The sequence below is a fragment of the Chiloscyllium plagiosum genome, unplaced genomic scaffold (genome assembly GCF_037043375.1).
Source record: "Chiloscyllium plagiosum isolate Xiang-an unplaced genomic scaffold, Cpla_swu_hap1 HiC_scaffold_3, whole genome shotgun sequence".
Taxonomy (NCBI): domain Eukaryota; kingdom Metazoa; phylum Chordata; class Chondrichthyes; order Orectolobiformes; family Hemiscylliidae; genus Chiloscyllium; species Chiloscyllium plagiosum.
In genome coordinates, this window is record NW_028270141.1 from 159,662,277 (window position 1) to 159,684,620 (window position 22,344).

A 22,344-nucleotide genomic window follows, 5' to 3' on the forward strand; every position below is an offset into this window, starting at 1 on the left:
GTTATGATGGCGCGCCCGAAGCAGATCCGGTCTGATGGCCAGCTCAGCTCGCTGGCAGGGCCCAGGGAGAGCTCCACACTGAGGCCCAGTGATCGCCTGGTGACAGCAGCAGTGAGGAAACAGCAGGAGCGTGGTGGTGTCCAGCCAGGGATGGAGAAGCAGGATGTGATCTCAGCTCATGGTGTCCCTCATGATGGGGACAGTGATGGAAGTGACACTGACTCTTCACTCGATGACGAGCATCCTGAGCAGTCGATGAAGCAAGGTGAGTCTAGCTCACTCTCCTTTGAACATCATTTCCCTCAAACATTCCCCGTCATGAGCATCCTACCTGGGTCCCTGCAGTCCTCCCAGCCAATGTCGCTGTGCGCCGATGAACCAGCCCTTGTTACCGACAGGAAAGCTGATCGATGGTTTCAAATGATTGAGGGATGTAATTGGGTGTATTCTATCACACAGAAAGGGGAGAGAATCAGAGAATCGTATCAGTTCCACCCAGTCTCCTGCATTCTCTGGCTCTCTCAGTGCCATCCTTTCCAGGTGACAGTCCAGTTCCCTCTGGAGAGCCTCAATTCAAATGGCTCCTCCAGTCTTCCTAACCCAACATTCCAGACTCCGGTGCTCCCTGTTCCTCCCCCAGACTCTCCAATCCCACATTTCCAACTCCATCCCCTCCCTGTTCCTCCTCCGGTCTCTCCAATCCCACATTCTGGACTCCATCCCTTCCCTGTTCCCTCCCTGGTCTCTCCAATCCAAGATTCCGGACTCCATCCTCTCCCCGTTCCCTCCCTGGTCTCTCCAATCCCACATTCCGGACTCCATCCCCTCCCCGTTCCCTCTGGTCTCTCCAATCCCACATTCCGGACTCCATCCTCTCCCCGTTCCCTCCCTGGTCTCTCCAATCCCACATTCCGGACTCCATCCCCTCCCCTTCCCCTCCCCATTCCCTCTCTGGTCTCTCCAATCCCACATTCCGGACTCCATCCCCTCCCCATTCCCTCTGCTGTCTCCAATCCCACATTCTGGACTCCATCCCCTCCCCATTCCCTCTGCTGTCTCCAATCCCACATTCCGGACTCCATCCCCTCCCGTTCCCTCCCTGGTCTCTCCAATCCCACATTCCGGACTCCATCCTCTCCCCGTTCCCTCCCTGGTCTCTCCAATCCCACATTCCGGACTCCATCCTCTCCCCGTTCCCTCTCTGGTCTCTCCAATCCCACATTCCGGACTCCATCCCCTCCCCTTCCCCTCCCCTTCCCCTCCCCATTCCCTCTCTGGTCTCTCCAATCCCACATTCCGGACTCCATCCCCTCCCCATTCCCTCTGCTGTCTCCAATCCCACATTCTGGACTCCATCCCCTCCCCGTCCACTCTCTGGTCTCTCCAATCCCACATTCCGGACTCCATCCCCTCCCTGTTCCCTCTGGTCTCTTCAATCCCACATTCCGGACTCCATCCCCTCCCGTTCCCTCCCTGGTCTCTCCAATCCCACATTCCGGACTCCATCCTCTCCCCGTTCCCTCCCTGGTCTCTCCAATCCCACATTCCGGACTCCATCCTCTCCCCGTTCCCTCCCTGGTCTCTCCAATCCCACATTCCGGACTCCATCCTCTCCCCGTTCCCTCCCTGGTCTCTCCAATCCCACATTCTGGACTCCATCCCCTCCCCGTTCCCTCCCTGGTCTCTCCAATCCCACATTCCGGACTCCATCCCCTCCCCGTTCCCTCTCTGGTCTCTCCAATCCCACATTCTGGACTCCATCCCCTCCCCGTTCCCTCCCTGGTCACCACTGGGTCTGTACATTGTTGTGTTTGCTCTCTGCCCTCTGGGTTTGGTTCCCCCCCCCCCCCCCAATGGGGCCAGTTTCTCCCTGTTGAGTCTCCCCAGATGCCCCGTCCTCAGGTTTCTCCTGTGCATGGGAACCTGGACCTGCCAATGAAGGAGTGCAGGGGCTGGGGGGGGAGGGAGGAGGAGGAGGAGGAGGAGTTTTGTTGGGAGTAGGTGAACCTTCCCGTGGGGCGTCAGCATCATGTCTCAGTGCTGCCCCCACTAACATGAAATGGGTCAGACCTCCTTGTTACAATCCCCTCACATTTCAAAGGGAATGGGGTGTCAGGACCCATTCCCAAACATGGAGTCATAGAGTCATACAGCACGGAAACAGACCCTTTGGTCCAACCAGTCCATACTGAACATAATCCCAAACCTAAGTAGTCCCACCTGCCTCCCTCCAAACCTTTCCTGTTCTTGTATTTATCCAAATGTCTTTTAAACAATGTAATTGCATCCACTTCCACCACTTCCTCAGGAAATTCATTCCATACACGAACTACCCTCTGTGTAAAACCATTGCCCCTCATGTCTTTTTAAATCTTTCTCCTCTTACCCTAAAAATGTGCCCTCTAGTCTTGAAATTCCCCCATCCTAGGGAAAAGACTGCTACCATTAATCCTATCTGTAGCCCTCATTATTTTATAAACTACTCTCATGTCGCTTCTCAACCTCTACACTCTAGTGAAAAAAAACCCAACCTTTCTTTATAACTCAAACCTTCCATACTGTAACATCCTGTTAAATCTCTTCTGATCCCTCCCTGCTTAATCATATCCTTTCTATAACAGGGCGACCAGAACTGAACACCATATTCTAGAAAGTCAGTTTGGACTCATTGAGATTTTGCTGTCTCCCTCTCTAGAACTCTCCAAACTGTCCTTTGAACAGCTTCAAGAACTGCAAAACAAAGTTGGGCTCAAACTTTACAACCAGCTGGTAGATGGTGGAAAGAGGCCAGGGAGCTGTAAGGAGCAGAAACAGTGTCACCGAACCAGGTGGGTGTGAGTGCACATCATTGCTGCCTGTGTCTCCACATCTCAGCTCACCCTTCCCTTAACCCCATTAATCCCATTAAGCCCAGCTCTGAACCATGTACCCTGACCGTGTGTGAGAATGTCAACCACGCACCCACATTTCGTCACCACTGGCCTGAAATCAAAGCTGCCCACTGGGGGGAAAGTGCCATTTTCATAAGATGAGGCAGGATTTGGCCGGTGTGGACGTCCAGTAAATCTGTGTCAGAGGGAAATAGGGAGAGTGCAGGGTCAACATCTTCCAATCAAGAGCAAGACCAAGACCAAGACCCACCAATCCCACAAAGCTTGGGTGTTCCGAGATATCCAGGATTGGAGAAAGAGGAAAAGGGAGGCTGATGTCAGATACTGAAGGCTCCCATTCAGCAGGAGCCCGAGAGGAGTACAGCATGTACCAAGGGAATCTTGGAAAGGAAATCAGGAAATCCAAAAGGAACTGTGCCAGATTAATCCCAGGTAGGGAAAGGAAAACCCTCAGTTATTTTCCAAATCCCATTAAGGATAAACCATTAACGGGGGGAAAGAGACGGGGCGTTAAAAACCTACTGGGTATTTTGTGGAGTGGAACCAGAGGAGATGGGGACAGATCGAAATGAATACTATGTGTTAGTGTTGACTCGTGAGAGGGACAGTGTGGCTCTAGAAACCAGGCAGAAGGACTGTCATATACTTCAAGGAATTGGTGTAGTGGAGAGGAGCCTCTTGAGTGGTCTGCTTCCAAGTAGATAAGATGTGAAGCTGCTGGTGTTGGACTGGGGTGGGCAGGGGTAATGATGACACAAGCCCACGGTCTTGTCCAACAGGTTTGTTTGGAAACACTAGCTTCCTGACTAAGCAGCTGTGCTCCGAAAGCCTGTACTTCCTAATAAATCTGTCAGACCGTAACCTGGAGTTGTGAGAATTTTATGAAAGCTAGGGACAGAGTGAGGCCATTCAGCCCCTTGAGCCTGTTCCACCATTGAATGAGCTCATGGTTGATCTGTGGCCTAACTCTGCCTTTACTTTAGATCCTATAGAGAGAGCTAAGAAGAGCTGAGGGGTGCGGGGTGTCATGAGAAGCCATTGGCAGGTAGGATCAGGAAAACCTGAAAGCTTTCTCTAGGTATATCAGGAATAAAAGAATGAGTGGAGTAAGTTTAGGGCCAATCAAGGACAGTAGTGGGAAGTTGTGCGTGGGGTCTGGGGAGATAGGAGAGGCGCTACATGAATATTTTTCCTCAGTATTCACACTAGGAAAAGATGATGTTGTTGAGGAGAATCCTGAGATACAGGCTACTAGATGGGATTGAGGTTCACAGGGAGGAGGTGTTAGCAAGGCTGCAAAGTGTGAAATAGATAAGTCCCCTGGGCCGGATGGGATTTATCCTAGGATCCTCAGGGAGGAGATTGCCGGGCCTTTGGCATTGATCTTTAAATCGTCATTGTCTACAGGCGGCAGGGTGGCACAGTGGTTAGCACTGCTGCCTCACAGCGCCAGAGACCCGGGTTCAATTCCCGCCTCAGGCGACTGACTGTGTGGAGTTTGCACATTCTCCCCATGTCTGCGTGGGTTTCCTCCGGGTGCTCCGGTTTCCTCCCACAGTCCAAAGATGTGCAGGGTCAGGTGAATTGGTCATACTAAATTGCCCATAGTGTTAGGTAAGGGGTAGATGTAGGGGTATGGGTGGGTTTCGCTTCGGCGGGTCGGTGTGGACTTGTTGGGCCGAAGGGCCTGTTTCCACACTGTAATCTAATCTAATCTAATAGTGCCATAAGACTGGAGGATAGCAAATGTGGTTCCCCTGTTCAAGAAGGGGAGTAGAGACAACCCTGGTAATTATAGACCAGTGAGCCTTACTTCAGTTGTTGGTAAAGTATTGGAAAAGGTTATTAGGATTTATAATCATCAGGAAAAGAGTAATTTGATTAGGGATAGTCAGCACGGTTTTGTGAAGGGTAGGTCGTGCCTCACAAACCTTATTGAGTTCGTTGAGAAGGTGACCAAACAGGTAGATGAGAGTAAACCGGTTGATGTGGTGTATATGGGTTTCAGCAAGGCGTTCGATAAGGTTCCCCACAGTAGGCTATTGTACAAAGTACAGAGGCATGGGATTGAGGGTGAATTCACATTTTGGATGAGAAATTGGCTTGCTGAAAGAGGTCAGAGAGTGGTGGTTGATGGGAAATGTTCATCCTGGAGTCCAGTTACCAGTGGTGTACCACAAGGAGCTGTTTTGGGGCCACTGCGGTTTGTCATTTTTATAAACGACCTGGATGAAGGTGTAGAATAATGCGTTAGTAAATTTGTGGGTGACACTAAGGTCGGTGGAGTTTGGATAGCACAGAAGGATGTTGTAGTTACAGAGAGACAGATAACCTGCAGAGCTGTGCTGAGAGGTGGCAAATGGCGTTTAATGTGGAAAAGTGTGAGGTGATACACTTTGGAAGGAGCAACAGGAATACAGAGTACTGGGATAATGATAAGATTCTTGGTGGTGGAGATGAGCAGAGATCTCAGTGTCCATATACATAGATCCCTGAAAGTTGCCACCCAAATTGTTAAGGAGGCGTACGGTGTGTTAGCTTTTATTGGGAGAGGGATTGAGTTTCGGAGCCACAAGGTCACTCTGCAGCTGTACAAAGCCCTGGTGCGGCCGCACTTGGAGTATTGTGTACAGTTCTGGTCAGAAGGTAAGAAGGATGTGGAAACTTTGGAAAGGGTGCAGAGGAGATTTACTAGGATGTTGCCTGGTATGGAGGGAAGGTCTTACGAGGAAAGGCTGAGGGCCTTGCGGCTGTTCTCGTTAGAGAGAAGGTTGAGAGGTGACTTAATAGAGACATATAAGATAATCAGAGGGTTAGGTAGGGTGGACAGGGAGAGCCTTTTTCCAAGTATGGGGACAGTGAGCACGAGGGGGCATTGCTTTAGGTTGAGGGGTGATAGATATAGGTCAGATGTCAGAGGGAGTTTCTTTACTCAGAGTAGGGTAGGGGCATGGAATGCCCTGCCTGCAATGATAGTAGACCATTTAAATGGTCAATGGATAGACATAGGGATGAGAATGTTACGGAGTAGGTTAGAGGGGCTTCAGATTAATTTCACAGTTTGGCGCAACATCGAGGGCCAAAGGGCCTGTACTGTCCCGTAACGTTCTATGTGAGGGAATCCCAGACACAGACCCCCGTCCCTGTGTGGGGGAATCCCAGACACAGACCCCCGTCCCTGTGTGAGGGAATCCCAGACACAGACCCCCCGTCCCTGTGTGGGGGAATCCCAGACACAGACCCCCCCCGTCCCTGAGTGAGGGAATCCCAGACACAGGCCCCCCGTCCCTGTGTGAGGGAATCCCAGACACAGGCCCCCCCCGTCCCTGAGTGAGGGAATCCCAGACACAGGCCCCCGTCCCTGTGTGAGGGAATCCCAGACACAGACCCCCCCGTCCCTGTGTGGGGGAATCCCAGACACAGACCCCCGTCCCTGTGTGAGGGAATCCCAGACACAGACCCCCCGTCCCTGTGTGAGGGAATCCCAGACACAGGCCCCTGTCCCTGTGTGGGGGAATCCCAGACACAGACCCCCGTCCCTGTGTGGGGGAATCCCAGACACAGACCCCCCTCCCTGTGTGGGACAATCCCAGACACAGACCCCCCGTCCCTGTGTGAGGGAATCCCAGACACAGACCCCCGTCCCTGTGTGGGGGAATCCCAGACACAGACCCCCGTCCCTGTGTGGGGGAATCCCAGACACAGACCCCCCGTCCCTGTGTGAGGGAATCCCAGACACAGACCCCCCCCATCCCTGTGTGGGGGAATCCCAGACACAGGCCCCCCTGTCCCTGTGTGAGGGAATCCCAGACACAGGCCCCCGTCCCTGTGTGGGACAATCCCAGACACAGACCCCCCTCCCTGTGTGAGGGAATCCCAGACACAGACCCCCCGTCCCTGTGTGAGGGAATCCCAGACACAGACCCCCGTCCCTGTGTGAGGGAATCCCAGACACAGGCCCCCCGTCCCTGTGTGAGGGAATCCCAGACACAGACCCCCCCCGTCCCTGAGTGAGGGAATCCCAGACACAGACCCCCCGTCCCTGTGTGAGGGAATCCCAGACACAGACCCCCGTCCCTGTGTGGGGGAATCCCAGACACAGACCCCCCGTCCCTGTGTGAGGGAATCCCAGACACAGACCCCCGTCCCTGTGTGGGGGAATCCCAGACACAGGCCCCCCGTCCCTGTGTGAGGGAATCCCAGACACAGACACCCCGTCCCTGTGTGAGGGAATCCCAGACACAGACCCCCCCCATCCCTGTGTGAGGGAATCCCAGACACAGACCCCCCATCCCTGTGTGGGGGAATCCCAGACACAGGCCCCCCGTCCCTGTGTGAGGGAATCCCAGACACAGACACCCCGTCCCTGTGTGAGGGAATCCCAGACACAGACCCCCCCCATCCCTGTGTGGGGGAATCCCAGACACAGACCCCCCCCATCCCTGTGTGGGACAATCCCAGACACAGACCCCCGTCCCTATGTGAGGGAATCCCAGACACTGGCCCCCGTCCCTGTGTGAGGGAATCCCAGACACAGGCCACCGTCCCTGAGTGAGGGAATCCCAGACACAGACCCCCCGTCCCTGTGTGAGGGAATCCCAGACACAGACCCCCCGTCCCTGTGTGAGGGAATCCAAGACACAGGCCCCCCGTCCCTGTATGGGGGAATCCCAGACACAGACCCCCCCCATCCCTGTGTGGGGGAATCCCAGACACAGGCCCCCCGTCCCTGTGTGAGGGAATCCCAGACACAGATCCCCGTCCCTGTGTGGGACAATCCCAGACACAGACCCCCGTCCCTATGTGAGGGAATCCCAGACACTGGCCCCCGTCCCTGTGTGAGGGAATCCCAGACACAGGCCACCGTCCCTGAGTGAGGGAATCCCAGACACAGACCCCCCGTCCCTGTGTGAGGGAATCCCAGACACAGACCCCCGTCTCTGTGTGAGGGAATCCCAGACACAGACCCCCATCCCTGTGTGAGGGAATCCCAGACACAGGCCCCTGTCCCTGTGTGAGGGAATCCCAGACACAGACCCCCGTCTCTGTGTGAGGGAATCCCAGACACAGGCCCCTGTCCCTGTGTGAGGGAATCCCAGACACAGGCCCCTGTCCCTGTGTGAGGGAATCCCAGACACAGACCCCCCGTCCCTGTGTGAGGGAATCCCTGACACAGACCCCCCATCCCTGTGTGAGGGAATCCCAGACACAGACCCCCCGTCCTTGTGTGGGGGAATCCCAGACACAGGCCCCTGTCCCTGTGTGAGGGAATCCCAGACACAGGCCCCCGTCCCTGTGTGAGGGAATCCCAGACACAGGCCCCCGTCCCTGTGTGAGGGAATCCCAGACACAGACCCCCCATCCCTGTGTGAGGGAATCCCAGACACAGACCCCCCGTCCTTGTGTGGGGGAATCCCAGACACAGGCCCCCGTCCCTGTGTGAGGGAATCCCAGACACAGACCCCCCTCCCTGTGTGAGGGAATCCCAGACACAGACCTCCGTCCCTGTGTGACCATAAGACCATAAGACATAGGAGTGGAAGTAAGGCCATTCGGCCCATCGAGTCCACTCCGCCATTCAATCATGGCTGATGCGCATTTCAGCTCCACTTACCAGCGTTCTCCCCGTAGCCCTTAATTCCTCGAGACAACAAGAATCTATCAATCTCGGCCTTGAAGACATTTAGCGTCCCGGCTTCCATTGCTCTCCGTGGCAATGAATTCCACTGCCACGGAGGGAATCCCAGACACAGGCCCCCCGTCCAAGTGTGAGGGAATCCCAGACACAGGCCCCCCGTCCCTGTGTGAGGGAATCCCAGACACAGGCCCCCCGTCCCTGTGTGTGGGAATCCCAGACACAGACCCCCCCGTCCCTGTGTGAGGGAATCCCAGACACAGGCCCCCCGTCCCTGTGTGAGGGAATCCCAGACACAGACCCCCCGTCCCTGTGTGAGGGAATCCCAGACACAGATCCCCCGTCCCTGTGTGAGGGAATCCCAGACACAGGCCCCCCGTCCCTGTGTGAGGGAATCCCAGACACAGACCCCCCGTCCCTGTGTGAGGGAATCCCAGACACAGACCCCCCGTCCCTGTGTGAGGGAATCCCAGACACAGACCCCCCCCGTCCCTGTGTGAGGGAATCCCAGACACAGGCCCCCCGTCCCTGTGTGAGGGAATCCCAGACACAGGCCCCCGTCCCTGTGTGAGGGAATCCCAGACACAGACCCCCGTCCCTGTGTGAGGGATACCCAGACACAAATCCCCCCCATCCCTGTGTGGGGGAATCCCAGACACAGACCCCCGTCCCTGTGTGAGGGAATCCCAGACACAGGCCCCCCCGTCCCTGTGTGGGGGAATCCCAGACACAGACCCCCGTCCCTGTGTGAGGGAATCCCAGACACAGACCCCCGTCCCTGTGTGAGGGAATCCCAGACACAGACCCCCGTCCCTGTGTGAGGGAATCCCAGACACAGACCCCCGTCCCTGTGTGAGGGAATCCCAGACACAGACCCCCCGTCCCTGTGTGAGGGAATCCCAGACACAGACCCCCCGTCCCTGTGTGAGGGAATCCCAGACACAGACCCCCGTCCCTGTGTGAGGGAATCCCAGACACAAACCCCCGTCCCTGTGTGTGGGAATCCCAGACACAGACCCCCGTCCCTGTGTGAGGGAATCCCAGACACAGACCCCCCCATCCCTGTGGGAGGGAATCCCAGACACAGACCCCCGTCCCTGTGTGAGGGAATCCCAGACACAGACCCCCGTCCCTGTGTGGGGGAATCCCAGACACAGACCCCGTCCCTGTGTGAGGGAATCCCAGACACAGACCCCCGTCCCTGTGTGAGGGAATCCCAGACACAGACCCCCCCATCCCTGTGGGAGGGAATCCCAGACACAGACCCCCGTCTCTGTGTGAGGAAAATCCCAGACACAGACCCCCGTCCCTGTGTGAGGGAATCCCAGACACAGACCCCCCGTCCCTGTGTGGGGGAATCCCAGACACAGGCCCCTGTCCCTGTGTGGGACAATCCCAGACACAGGCCCCTGTCCCTGTGTGAGGGAATCCCAGACACAGACCCCCGTCCCTGTGTTAGGGAATCCCAGACCCCCATCCTGTCCCCGAGTGGGGGAATCACAGACCCCCGTCCCGTCCCCGAGTGGGGGAATCGCAGACCCCCGTCCTGTCCCCGAGTGGGGGAATCACAGACCCCCGTCCCGTCCCTGTGTGGAGGGAATCACAGACTCCCGTCTCGTCCCCGAGTGGGGGAATCACAGACCCCCGTCCTGTCCCCGAGTGGGGGAATCACAGACCCCCGTCCTGTCCCCGAGTGGGGGAATCACAGACCCCCGTCCTGTCCCCGAGTGGGGGAATCACAGACCCCCATCCTGTCCCCGAGTGGGGGAATCACAGACCCCCTCCCGTCCCCGAGTGGGGGAATCACAGACCCCCGTCCTGTCCCCGAGTGGGGGAATCACAGACCCCCGTCCTGTCCCCGAGTTGGGGAATCACAGACCCCCGTCCGGTCCCCGAGTGGGGGAATCACAGACCCCCGTCCTGTCCCCGAGTGGGGGAATCACAGACCCCCGTCCTGTCCCCGAGTTGGGGAATCACAGACCCCCCTCCCCTCCCCGAGTGGGGGAATCACAGACCCCCGTCCGGTCCCCGAGTGGGGGAATCACAGACCCCCGTCCTGTCCCCGAGTGGGGGAATCACAGACCCCCGTCCTGTCCCCGAGTGGGGGAATCACAGACCCCCCTCCCGTCCCCGAGTGGGGGAATCACAGACCCCCGTCCCGTCCCCGAGTGGGGGAATCACAGACCCCCGTCCCGTCCCCGAGTGGGGGAATCACAGACCCCCGTCCCGTCCCCGAGTGGGGGAATCTCAGACCCCCGTCCCGTCCCCGAGTGGGGGAATCACAGACCCCCGTCCCGTCCCCGAGTGGGGGAATCACAGACCCCCGTCCTGTCCCCGAGTGGATGAATCACAGACCCCCGTCCTGTCCCTGAGTGGGGGAATCACAGACCCCCGTCCTGTCCCTGAGTGGGGGAATCACAGACCCCCGTCATGTCCCTGAGTGGGGGAATCACAGACCCCCGTCCTGTCCCCGAGTGGGGGAATCACAGACCCCCGTCCTGTCCCCGAGTGGGGGAATCACAGACCCCCGTCCTGTCCCCGAGTGGGTGAATCACAGACCCCCGTCCTGTCCCCGAGTGGGGGAATCGCAGACCCCCGTCCTGTCCCTGAGTGGGGGAATCACAGACCCCCGTCCTGTCCCCGAGTGGGGGAATCGCAGACCCCCGTCCGGTCCCCGAGTGGGGGAATCGCAGACCCCCGTCCTGTCCCCGAGTGGGGGAATCACAGACCCCCGTCCTGTCCCCGAGTGGGGGAATCACAGACCCCCGTCCTGTCCCTGAGTGGGGGAATCACAGACCCCCGTCCTGTCCCCGAGTGGGGGAATCGCAGACCCCCGTCCTGTCCCCGAGTGAGGGAATCACAGACCCCCGTCCTGTCCCTGAGTGGGGGAATCACAGACCCCCGTCCTGTCCCCGAGTGGGGGAATCACAGACCCCCGTCCCGTCCCCGAGTGGGGGAATCACAGACCCCCATCCTGTCCCCGAGTGGGGGAATCACAGACCCCCGTCCTGTCCCTAAGTGGGGGAATCACAGACCCCCGTCCTGTCCCTGAGTGGGGGAATCACAGACCCCCATCCTGTCCCTGAGTGGGGGAATCACAGACCCCCGTCCTGTCCCCGAGTGGGGGAATCACAGACCCCCATCCTGTCCCTGAGTGGGGGCTCTGAGCTTGTAACTCTCAGATTTCCTGTGCGAAGCCTGAGTGTTTTAAGGTGGGGCGTGTTGGCTCCGTTATCCAGAGATGTGACGGTGTGTGTGATTTGTCGCTCGGTTGAACCTGCAGACTGGAAGGGTACATTACTTGCTCTCCTCTCACTCCAGCCCCATGCAGATGTCCTCCAAGCGCCCTGTACCCTATCTGCGGAAAGTGCTTCCTGTGAACAAAAAGGTGAGTGGGGTGTGAGGGGGAGGGGAGGGGAGGGGAGAGGAATGAGGGGGAGGGTGAGAATTGGGTGGGGTGAGGGGCAGGGGATGTATGAAGGTCGCTGGAAGGTTTCTCATTGCCCTTCCTGAGGGTACTATGTGGGTTCCTTCACCACAACAGGAGCCACGGGCTGCTCTATGTTGTTCTGTCAGTCGGTGTGACACCTCGACCGGCCAATAGCTGCTTGGGGTGGTGACCACAATCTGCCGTTAGCATCGGCCACGGTGTCGCAGTGCGGCTGATATCAAATTCAAACCCACCAAGAGACCATTCGTTCCTTTGCAGCTGTCCTGCCCCGCCCGCCCCACCCTGTGACCCGCCCGCCCGCCCCACCCTGTGACCCGCCCGCCCCACCCTGTGACCCGCCCGCCTGCCCCACCCTGTGACCCGTCCCACCCTGTGACCCACCCGCCTGCCCACCCGCCCCACCCTGTAACCCGCTCATTGGTCAGTCCCATCCGCCCGCCCCGCCCTGTGACCCGCTCATTGGTCAGTCCCATCCGCCCGCCCCACCCTGTGACCCGCTCATTGGTCAGTCCTGCCCGCCCGCCCCACCCTGTGACCCGCTCATTGGTCAGTTCCGCCCGCCCGCCCCACCCTGTGACCCGCCCCACCCTGTGACCCGCTCATTGGTCAGTCCCACCCGCCCGCCCCACCCTGTGACCCGCTCATTGGTCAGTCCCGCCCGCCCGCCCCACCCTGTGACCCGCTCACTGGTCAGTCCCGCCCGCCCGCCCCACCCTGTGACCCGCTCACTGGTCAGTCCCGCCCGCCCGCCCCACCCTGTGATCCGCTCATTGGTCAGTCCCACCCACCCGCCCCACCCTGTGACCCGCTCATTGATCAGTCCCACCCACCCGCCCTACCCTGTGACCCTGGGATAGGGGTAGGAGGAGGATCAGGGTTGGGGGGATTAGTGGTGGGGGACAGGTCAGAGCGTGGGCAGCAGGGTGTATCAAGACAGCGCTGTGAGCTGCTCCCCTCTGTGTTCTGGGTTCTCTCTGATTCGGTGCGTTGCTGTCTGTGTATAGTTGAGGCGGGACCCTCGGTTCGATGATCTATCCGGAGACTTCAAAGCAGAAATCTACGATAAAACCTACTCCTTCCTCACGGAGCTGAGAAACGAAGAGAAAACGGTTAGTAATTGCCTGGGGAACAGTTATACATCGTGTGTGTGTGTGTGTGTGTGTGTGTACGTACACTGACTGGTATAACCAGGAGCTGGGGGATGGGTATACACCCCGTGTGTGTACACTGACTGGTATAATCAGGAGCTGGGGATGGGTATACACCCCGTGTGTGTACACTGACTGGTATAACCAGAAGCTGGGGGATGGGTATACACCCCGTGTGTGTACACTGACTGGTATAACCAGGAGCTGGGGATGGGTATACACCCCGTGTGTGTACACTGACTTGTATAACCAGGAGCTGGGGATGGGTATACACCCCGTGTGTGTACACTGACTGGTGTAACCAGGAGCTGGGGGATGGGTATACACCCCGTGTGTGTACACTGACTGGTATAACCAGGAGCTGGGGGATGGGTATACACCCCGTGTGTGTACACTGACTGGTATAAACAGGAGCTGGGGGATGGGTATACACCCCCTGTGTGTACACTGCCTGGTATAACCAGGAGCTGGGGGATGGGTATACACCCCGTGTGTGTACACTGACTGGTATAACCAGGAGCTGGGGGATGGGTATACACTCCGTGTGTGTACACTGACTGGTATAACCAGGAGCTGGGGATGGGTATACACCCCGTATGTGTACACTGACTGGTATAACCAGGAGCTGGGGATGGGTATACACCCCGTGTGTGTACACTGACTGGTATAACCAGGAGCTGGGGATGGGTATACACCCCGTGTGTGTACACTGACTGGTATAACCAGGAGCTGGGGGATGGGTATACACCCCGTGTGTGTACACTGACTGGTATAACCAGGAGCTGGGGGATGGGTATACACTCCGTGTGTGTACACTGACTGGTATAACCGGAGCTGGGGATGGGTATACACCCCGTGTGTGTACACTGATTGGTATAACCAGGAGCTGGGGGATGGGTATACACTCCGTGTGGGTACACTGACTGGTATAACCAGGAGCTGGGGGATGGGTATACACTCCGTGTGTGTACACTGACTGGTATAACCGGAGCTGGGGATGGGTATACACCCCGTGTGTGTACATTGACTGGTATAACCAGGAGCTGGGGATAGGTTTACACCCCGTGTGTGTACACTGACAGGTATAACCAGAAGCTGGGGATAGGTATACACCCCGTGTGTGTACACTGACTGGTATAACCAGGAGCTGGGGATGGGTATACACCCCATGTGTGTACACTGACTGGTATAACCAGGAGCTGACTGGATGGGTATACACCCCGTGTGTGTACACTGACTGGTATAACCAGGAGCTGGGGGATGGGTATACACCCCGTGTGTGTACACTGACTGGTATAACCGGAGCTGGGGATGGCTATACACCCGTGTGTGTACACTGACTGGTATAACCAGGGGCTGGGGGATGGGTATACACCCCGTGTGTGCACACTGACTGGTATATCCAGGAGCTGGGGGATGGGTATACACCCCGTGTGTGTACACTGACTGGTATAACCGGAGCTGGGGGATGGGAATACACCCCGTGTGTGTACACTGACTGGTATAAACAGGAGCTGGGGGATGGGTATACACCCCCTGTGTGTACACTGCCTGGTATAACCAGGAGCTGGGGGATGGGTATACACTCCGTGTGTGTACACTGACTGGTATAACCAGGAGCTGGGGGATGGGTATACACCCCGTGTGTGTACACTGACTGGTATAACCGGAGCTGGGGATGGGTCTTCACTCCGTGTGTGTACACTGCCTGGTATAACCAGGAGCTGGGGGATGGGTATACACCCCGTGTGTGTACACTGACTGGTATTACCAGGAGCTGGGGATGGGTATACACCCCGTGTGTGTACACTGACTGGTATAACCGGAGCTGGGGATGGGTATACACTCCGCGTGTGTACACTGACTGGTATAACCAGGAGCTGGGGGATGGGTATACACCCCGTGTGTGTACACTGACTGGTATTACCAGGAGCTGGGGGATGGGTATACACCCCGTGTGTGTACACTGACTGGTATAACCAGGAGCTGGGGATGGGTATACACCCCGTGTGTGTACACTGACTGGTATAACCGGAGCTGGGGATGGGTATACACCCCGTGTGTGTACACTGACTGGTATAACCAGGAGCTGGGGGATGGGTATACACCCCCTGTGTGTACACTGACTGGTATAACCAGGAGCTGGGGGATGGGTATACACCCCGTGTGTGTACACTGACTGGTATAACCAGGAGCTGGGGGATGGGTATACACTCCGTGTGTGTACACTGCCTGGTATAACCAGGAGCTGGGGATGGCTATACACCCCGTGTGTGTACACTGACTGGTATAACCGGAGCTGGGGATGGGTATACACTCCGCGTGTGTACACTGACTGGTATAACCAGGAGCTGGGGGATGGGTATACACCCCGTGTGTGTACACTGACTGGTATAACCAGGAGCTGGGGATGGGTATACACCCCGTGTGTGTACACTGACTGGTATAACCAGGAGCTGGGGGATGGGTATACACCCCGTGTGTGTACACTGACTGGTATAACCAGGAGCTGGGGATGGGTATACACCCCGTGTGTGTACACTGACTGGTATAACCAGGAGCTGGGGGATGGGTATACACCCCGTGTGTGTACACTGACTGGTATAACCAGGAGCTGGGGGATGGGTATACACCCCGTGTGTGTACACTGACTGGTATAACCAGGAGCTGGGGATGGCTATACACCCCGTGTGTGTACACTGACTGGTATTACCAGGAGCTGGGGGATGGGTATACACCCCGTGTGTGTACACTGACTGGTATAACCAGGAGCTGGGGATGGGTATACACCCCGTGTGTGTACACTGACTGGTATAACCGGAGCTGGGGATGGGTATACACCCCGTGTGTGTACACTGACTGGTATAACCGGAGCTGGGGATGGGTATACACCCCGTGTGTGTACACTGACTGGTATAACCGGAGCTGGGGGGTGGGTATACACTCCGTGTGTGTACACTGACTGGTATAACCAGGAGCTGGGGGATGGGTATACACCCCCTGTGTGTACACTGACTGGTATAACCAGGAGCTGGGGGATGGGTATACACCCCGTGTGTGTACACTGACTGGTATAACCAGGAGCTGGGGGATGGGTATACACTCCGTGTGGGTACACTGACTGGTATAACCAGGAGCTGGGGGATGGGTATACACCCCGTGTGTGTACACTGACTGGAATAACCAGAAGCTGGGGGATGGGTATACACTCCGCGTGTGTACACTGACTGGTATAACCAGGAGCTGGGGATGGGTATACACTCCGTGTGTGTACACTGACTGGTATAACCAGGAGCTGGGGATGGGTATACACCCCGTGTGTGTACACTGACTGGTATAACCAGGAGCTGGGGATGGGTATACACCCCGTGTGTGTACACTGACTGGTATAAACAGGAGCTGGGGGATGGGTATACACTCCGCGTGTGTACACTGACTGGTATAACCAGGAGCTGGGGATGGGTATACACTCCGCGTGTGTACACTGACTGGTATAACCAGGAGCTGGGGATGGGTATACACCCCGTGTGTGTGCACTGACTGGTATAACCAGGAGCTGGGGGATGGGTGTACACCCCGTGTGTGTACACTGACTGGTATAAACAGGAGCTGGGGGATGGGCATACACTCCGTGTGTGTACACTGACTGGTATAACCAGGAGCTGGGGGATGGGTATACACTCCGTGTGTGTACACTAACTGGTATAACCAGGAGCTGGGGATGGGTATACACCCCGCGTGTGTACACTGACTGGTATAACCAGGAGCTGGGGATGGGTATACACCCCGTGTGTGCACACTGACTGGTATAACCAGGAGCTGGGGGATGGGTATACACCCCGTGTGTGTACACTGACTGGTATAACCAGGAGCTGGGGGATGGGTATACACCCCGTGTGTGTACACTGACTGGTATAACTGGAGCTGGGGATGGGTATACACTCCGCGTGTGTACACTGACTGGTATAACCAGGAGCTGGGGACTGGTGTAAAGCCCATGGTTTCTGTCTCTGCCCTGCAGGTTATCAGGAAGAAACTGAAAAAGGTGAAGGACCCCAAGCAGCAGGAGGAGCTGACGGCCTTACTGCAGAGGATGGTAGGTGTGGGGGAGCTGAGGGCCTTACTGCAGAGGATGGTAAGTGTGGGGGAGCTGAGGGCCTTACTGCAGAGGATGGTAGGTGTGAGGGAGCTGAGGGCCTTACTGCAGAGAATGGTAGGTGTGGGGGAGCTGAGGGCCTTACTGCAGAGGATGGTAGGTGTGGGGGAGCTGAGGGCCTTACTGCAGAGAATGGTAGGTGTGGGGCAGCTGAGGGCCTTACTGCAGAGGATGGTAGGTGTGGGGGAGCTGAGGGCCTTACTGCAGAGAATGGTAGGTGTGGGGGAGCTGAGGGCCTTACTGCAGAGAATGGTAGGTGTGGGGGAGCTGAGGGCCTTACTGCAGAGAATGGTAGGTGTGGAGGAGCTGAGGGCCTTACTGCAGAGAATGGTAGGTGTGGGGGAGCTGAGGGCCTTACTGCAGAGAATGGTAGGTGTGGGGGAGCTGAGGGCCTTACTGCAGAGAATGGTAGGTGTGGGGCAGCTGAGGACCTTACTGCAGAGGATGGTAGGTGTGGGGCAGCTGAGGGCCTAACTGCAGAGAATGGTAGGTGTGGGGGAGCTGAGGGCCTTACTGCAGAGGATGGTAGGTGTTGGGGAGCTGCGGGCCTGACTGCAGAGGATGGTAGGTGTGGGGGAGCTGAGGGCCTTACTGCAGAGAATGGTAGGTGTGGGGCAGCTGAGGGCCTTACTGCAGAGGATGGTAGGTGTTGGGGAGCTGCGGGCCTGACTGCAGAGGATGGTAGGTGTGGGGGAGCTGAGGGCCTTACTGCAGAGAATGGTAGGTGTGGGGCAGCTGAGGGCCTTACTGCAGAGGATGGTAGGTGTGGGGCAGCTGAGGGCCTTATTTCAGAGGATGGTAGGTGTGGGGGAGCTGAGGGCCTTACTGCAGAGGATGGTAGGTGTGGGGCAGCTGAGGGCCTTACTGCAGAGGATGGTAGGTGTGGGGCAGCTGAGGGCCTTACTGCAGAGGATGGTAGGTGTTGGGCAGCTGAGGGCCTTACTGCAGAGGATGGTAGGTGTGGGGGAGCTGAGGGCCTTACTGCAGAGGATGGTAGGTGTGGGGCAGCTGAGGGCCTTACTGCAGAGAATGGTAGGTGTGGGGGAGCTGAGGGCCTTACTGCAGAGGATGGTAGGTGTGGGGCAGCTGAGGGCCTTACTGCAGAGGATGGTAGGTGTGGAGGAGCTGAGGGCCTTACTGCAGAGGATGGTAGGTGTGGGGCAGCTGAGGGCCTTCCTGCAGAGAATGGTAGGTGTGAGGGAGCTGAGGGCCTTACTGCAGAGGATGGTAGGTGTGGGGCAGCTGAGGGCCTTACTGCAGAGAATGGTAGGTGTGGGGGAGCTGAGGGCCTTACTGCAGACGATGGTAGGTGTGGGGGAGCTGAGGGCCTTACTGCAGAGGATGGTAGGTGTGGGGGAGCTGAGGGCCTTACTGCAGAGAATGGTAGGTGTGGAGGAGCTGAGGGCCTTACTGCAGAGGATGGTAGGTGTGGCAGCTGAGGGCCTTACTGCAGAGAATGGTAGGTGTGGGGGAGCTGAGGGCCTTACTGCAGAGGATGGTAGGTGTGGGGCAGCTGAGGGCCTTACTGCAGAGGATGGTAGGTGTGGGGGAGCTGAGGGCCTTACTGCAGAGAATGGTAGGTGTGAGGGAGCTGAGGGCCTTACTGCAGAGGATGGTAGGTGTGGGGCAGCTGAGGGCCTTACTGCAGAGGATGGTAGGTGTGGGGCAGCTGAGGGCCTTACTGCAGAGAATGGTAGGTGTGGAGGAGCTGAGGGCCTTACTGCAGAGGATGGTAGGTGTGGGGCAGCTGAGGGCCTTACTGCAGAGAATGGTAGGTGTGGGGGAGCTGAGGGCCTTACTGCAGAGGATGGTAGGTGTGGGGCAGCTGAGGGCCTTACTGCAGAGGATGGTAGGTGTGGGGGAGCTGAGGGCCTTACTGCAGAGAATGGTAGGTGTGAGGGAGCTGAGGGCCTTACTGCAGAGGATGGTAGGTGTGGGGCAGCTGAGGGCCTTACTGCAGAGAATGGTAGGTGTGGGGCAGCTGAGGGCCTAACTGCAGAGGATGGTAGGTGTGGGGCAGCTGAGGGCCTTACTGCAGAGGATGGTATGTGTGGGGCAGCTGAGGGCCTTACTGCAGAGGATGGTAGGTGTGGGGCAGCTGAGGGCCTTACTGCAGACAATGGTAGGTGTGGGACAGCTGAGGGCCTTACTGCAGAGGATGGTAGGTGTGGGGGAGCTGAAGGCCTTACTGCAGAGAATGGTAGGTGTGGGGCAGCTGAAGGCCTTACTGCAGAGAATGGTAGGTGTGGGGCAGCTGAGGGCCTTACTTCAGAGGATGGTATGTGTGGGGCAGCTGAGGGCCTTACTGCAGAGGATGGTAGGTGTGGGGCAGCTGAAGGCCTTACTGCAGAGAATGGTAGGTGTGGGGCAGCTGAGGGCCTTACTTCAGAGGATGGTATGTGTGGGGCAGCTGAGGGCCTTACTGCAGAGAATGGTAGGTGTGGGGCAGCTGAGGGCCTTACTGCAGAGGATGGTAGGTGTGGGGGAGCTGAGGGCCTTACTGCAGAGAATGGTAGGTGTGGGGCAGCTGAGGGCCTAACTGCAGAGAATGGTAGGTATGGGGGAGCTGAGGGCCTTATTGCAGAGGATGGTAGGTGTGGGGCAGCTGAGGGCCTTACTGCAGAGGATGGTATGTGTGGGGCAGCTGAGGGCCTTACTGCAGAGGATGGTAGGTGTGGGGCAGCTGAGGGCCTTACTGCAGAGGATGGTAGGTGTGGGGCAGCTGAGGGCCTTACTGCAGAGAATGGTAGGTGTGGGGCAGCTGAGGGCCTTACTGCAGAGGATGGTATGTGTGGGGGAGCTGAGGGCCTTACTGCAGAGGATGGTAGGTGTGGGGCAGCTGAGGGCCTTACTGCAGAGAATGGTAGGTGTGGGGGAGCTGAGGGCCTTACTGCAGAGGATGGTAGGTGTGGGGCAGCTGAGGGCCTTACTGCAGAGGATGGTAGGTGTGGGGGAGCCGAGGGCCTTACTGCAGAGAATGGTAGGTGTGGGACAGCTGAGGGCCTTACTGCAGAGGATGGTAGGTGTGGGGCAGCTGAGGGCCTTACTGCAGAGGATGGTAGGTGTGGGGCAGCTGAGGGCCTTACTGCAGAGGATGGTAGGTGTGGGGGAGCTGAGGGCCTTCCTGCAGAGGATGGTAGGTGTGGGGGAGCTGAGGGCCTTCCTGCAGAGGATGGTAGGTGTGGGGCAGCTGAGGGCCTTACTGCAGAGGATGGTAGGTGTGGGGGAGCTGAGGGCCTTACTGCAGAGGATGGTAGGTGTGGGGGAGCTGAGGGCCTTACTGCAGAGAATGGTAGGTGTGGGGGAGCTGAGGGCCTTACTGCAGAGGATGGTAGGTGTGGGGGAGCTGAGGGCCTTACTGCAGAGGATGGTAGGTGTGGAGGAGCTGACGGCCTTACTGCAGAGGATGGTAGGTGTTGGGGCAGCTGAGGGCCTTACTGCAGAGAATGGTAGGTGTGGAGGAGCTGAGGGCCTTACTGCAGAGAATGGTAGGTGTGGGGCAGCTGAGGGCCTTACTGCAGAGAATGGTAGGTGTGGAGGAGCTGAGGGCCTTACTGCAGAGGATGGTAGGTGTGGGGGAGCTGAGGGCCTTACTGCAGAGGATGGTAGGTGTGGAGGAGCTGAGGGCCTTACTGCAGAGAATGGTAGGTGTGGGGGAGCTGAGGGCCTTACTGCAGAGGATGGTAGGTGTGGGGGAGCTGAGGGCCTTACTGCAGAGGATGGTAGGTGTGGGGCAGCTGAGGGCCTAACTGCAGAGGATGGTAGGTGTGGGGCAGCTGAGGGCCTTACTGCAGAGGATGGTAGGTGTGGGGGAGCTGAGGGCCTTACTGCAGAGGATGGTAGGTGTGGGGGAGCTGAGGGCCTTACTGCAGAGGATGGTAGGTGTTGGGGAGCTGAGGGCCTTACTGCAGAGAATGGTAGGTGTGGGGCAGCTGGGACTATTACAAAATGGACGGTCTTCATCTGAACCAGACCAGAACCAATGTCCTTGGGGGAGTTTTTGCTCCTGCTGTTGGGGAGGTTTTAAACTAATGTGGCAGGGGCTGGGAACCAGATGGGAAAACAAGTAGGCAGCGAGGTGGAGACTGGAGACTGTAAGAAATATGAAGTTAGCATTAATAAAGGGAAGAGTAGGCCGAGAGCAGGTGAGCGCAAAAGAACTGGTGGCCTGGAATGCATCTACTTTAATGCAAGGAGTATAGTGGGTAAGGCAGATGGACTTAGGGCTTGGATTGGTGCCTGGGAGTATGAGGTTATTGCAATCACAGAGACTTAGCTGAAGGAAGGGCATGATTGGCAACTAAATGTTCCAGGATATAGATGTTTCAGGCAGGACAGGGAGGGAAGTAAAAGGGGGGGAGGAGTTGCATTGCTGGTCAGGGACGATAGCACGCTGTGCTAAAGGAGGACACTATGGAGATCTTGGGCAGTGAGGCATTATGGGTGGAGCTGAGAAATGGGAAGGGTGCAGTTACATTGTTGGGGCTGTATTACAGGCCTCCCAACAGTGAGGGTGAGGTAGATGACCAAACAGGTAAACAGATTATGGAAAGGTGTAGAGGCAATAGGGTAGTGGTGATGGGAGATTTTCATTTTCCCAACATTGACTGGGATACACTTAGCGTCAGAGGTCTGGATGGGGTAGAATTTGTAAGAAGTGTCCAGGAGAGTTTTCTAGAGCAGTATGTCAATGTCCGACGATTAGACCTGGTACTGGGGAACGAGCCAGGCCAGGTGGTAGAAGTTGCGGTGGGGGATTTCTTTGGGAACAGTGACCACAATTCTGTAAGTTTTAGAATACTCGTAGATAAAGAAGAGAGTACTCCCGAGGGGAGAGTACTCCCGAGGGGAGAGTACTCCCGAGGGGAGAGTACTCCTGAGGGGAGAGTACTAAACTGGGCCAAGGCTAGTTATATCAAAACTAGGCAGGAGCTGGGAAATGTGGATTGGACACAGCTATTTGAAGGGAAGTCCATATTTGAGATGTGGGAGGCTTTCAAAGATAGGTTAAAGATAGTGCAGGACAGGCATGTCCCATTGAAGGCAAAGGATAGGAAGGGCAA

At 57.1% G+C, this 22,344-nt stretch overlaps 1 protein-coding gene across 1 annotated transcript in view; it reads left to right on the top strand.

Moving 5' to 3' along the window:
* rrp36 (ribosomal RNA processing 36) overlaps positions 1-22,344 on the top strand; it is a 33,092-nt gene continuing 10,748 nt past the window's right edge. The window contains exons 1-5 of the mRNA XM_087984731.1: positions 1-265; positions 2,696-2,828; positions 11,848-11,914; positions 12,982-13,086; positions 17,147-17,221. Of these exons, the coding sequence (XP_087840857.1) occupies positions 4-265; positions 2,696-2,828; positions 11,848-11,914; positions 12,982-13,086; positions 17,147-17,221 (642 nt within the window). The 5' untranslated portion in view covers positions 1-3. The remainder of the gene's footprint in view (positions 266-2,695; positions 2,829-11,847; positions 11,915-12,981; positions 13,087-17,146; positions 17,222-22,344) is intronic.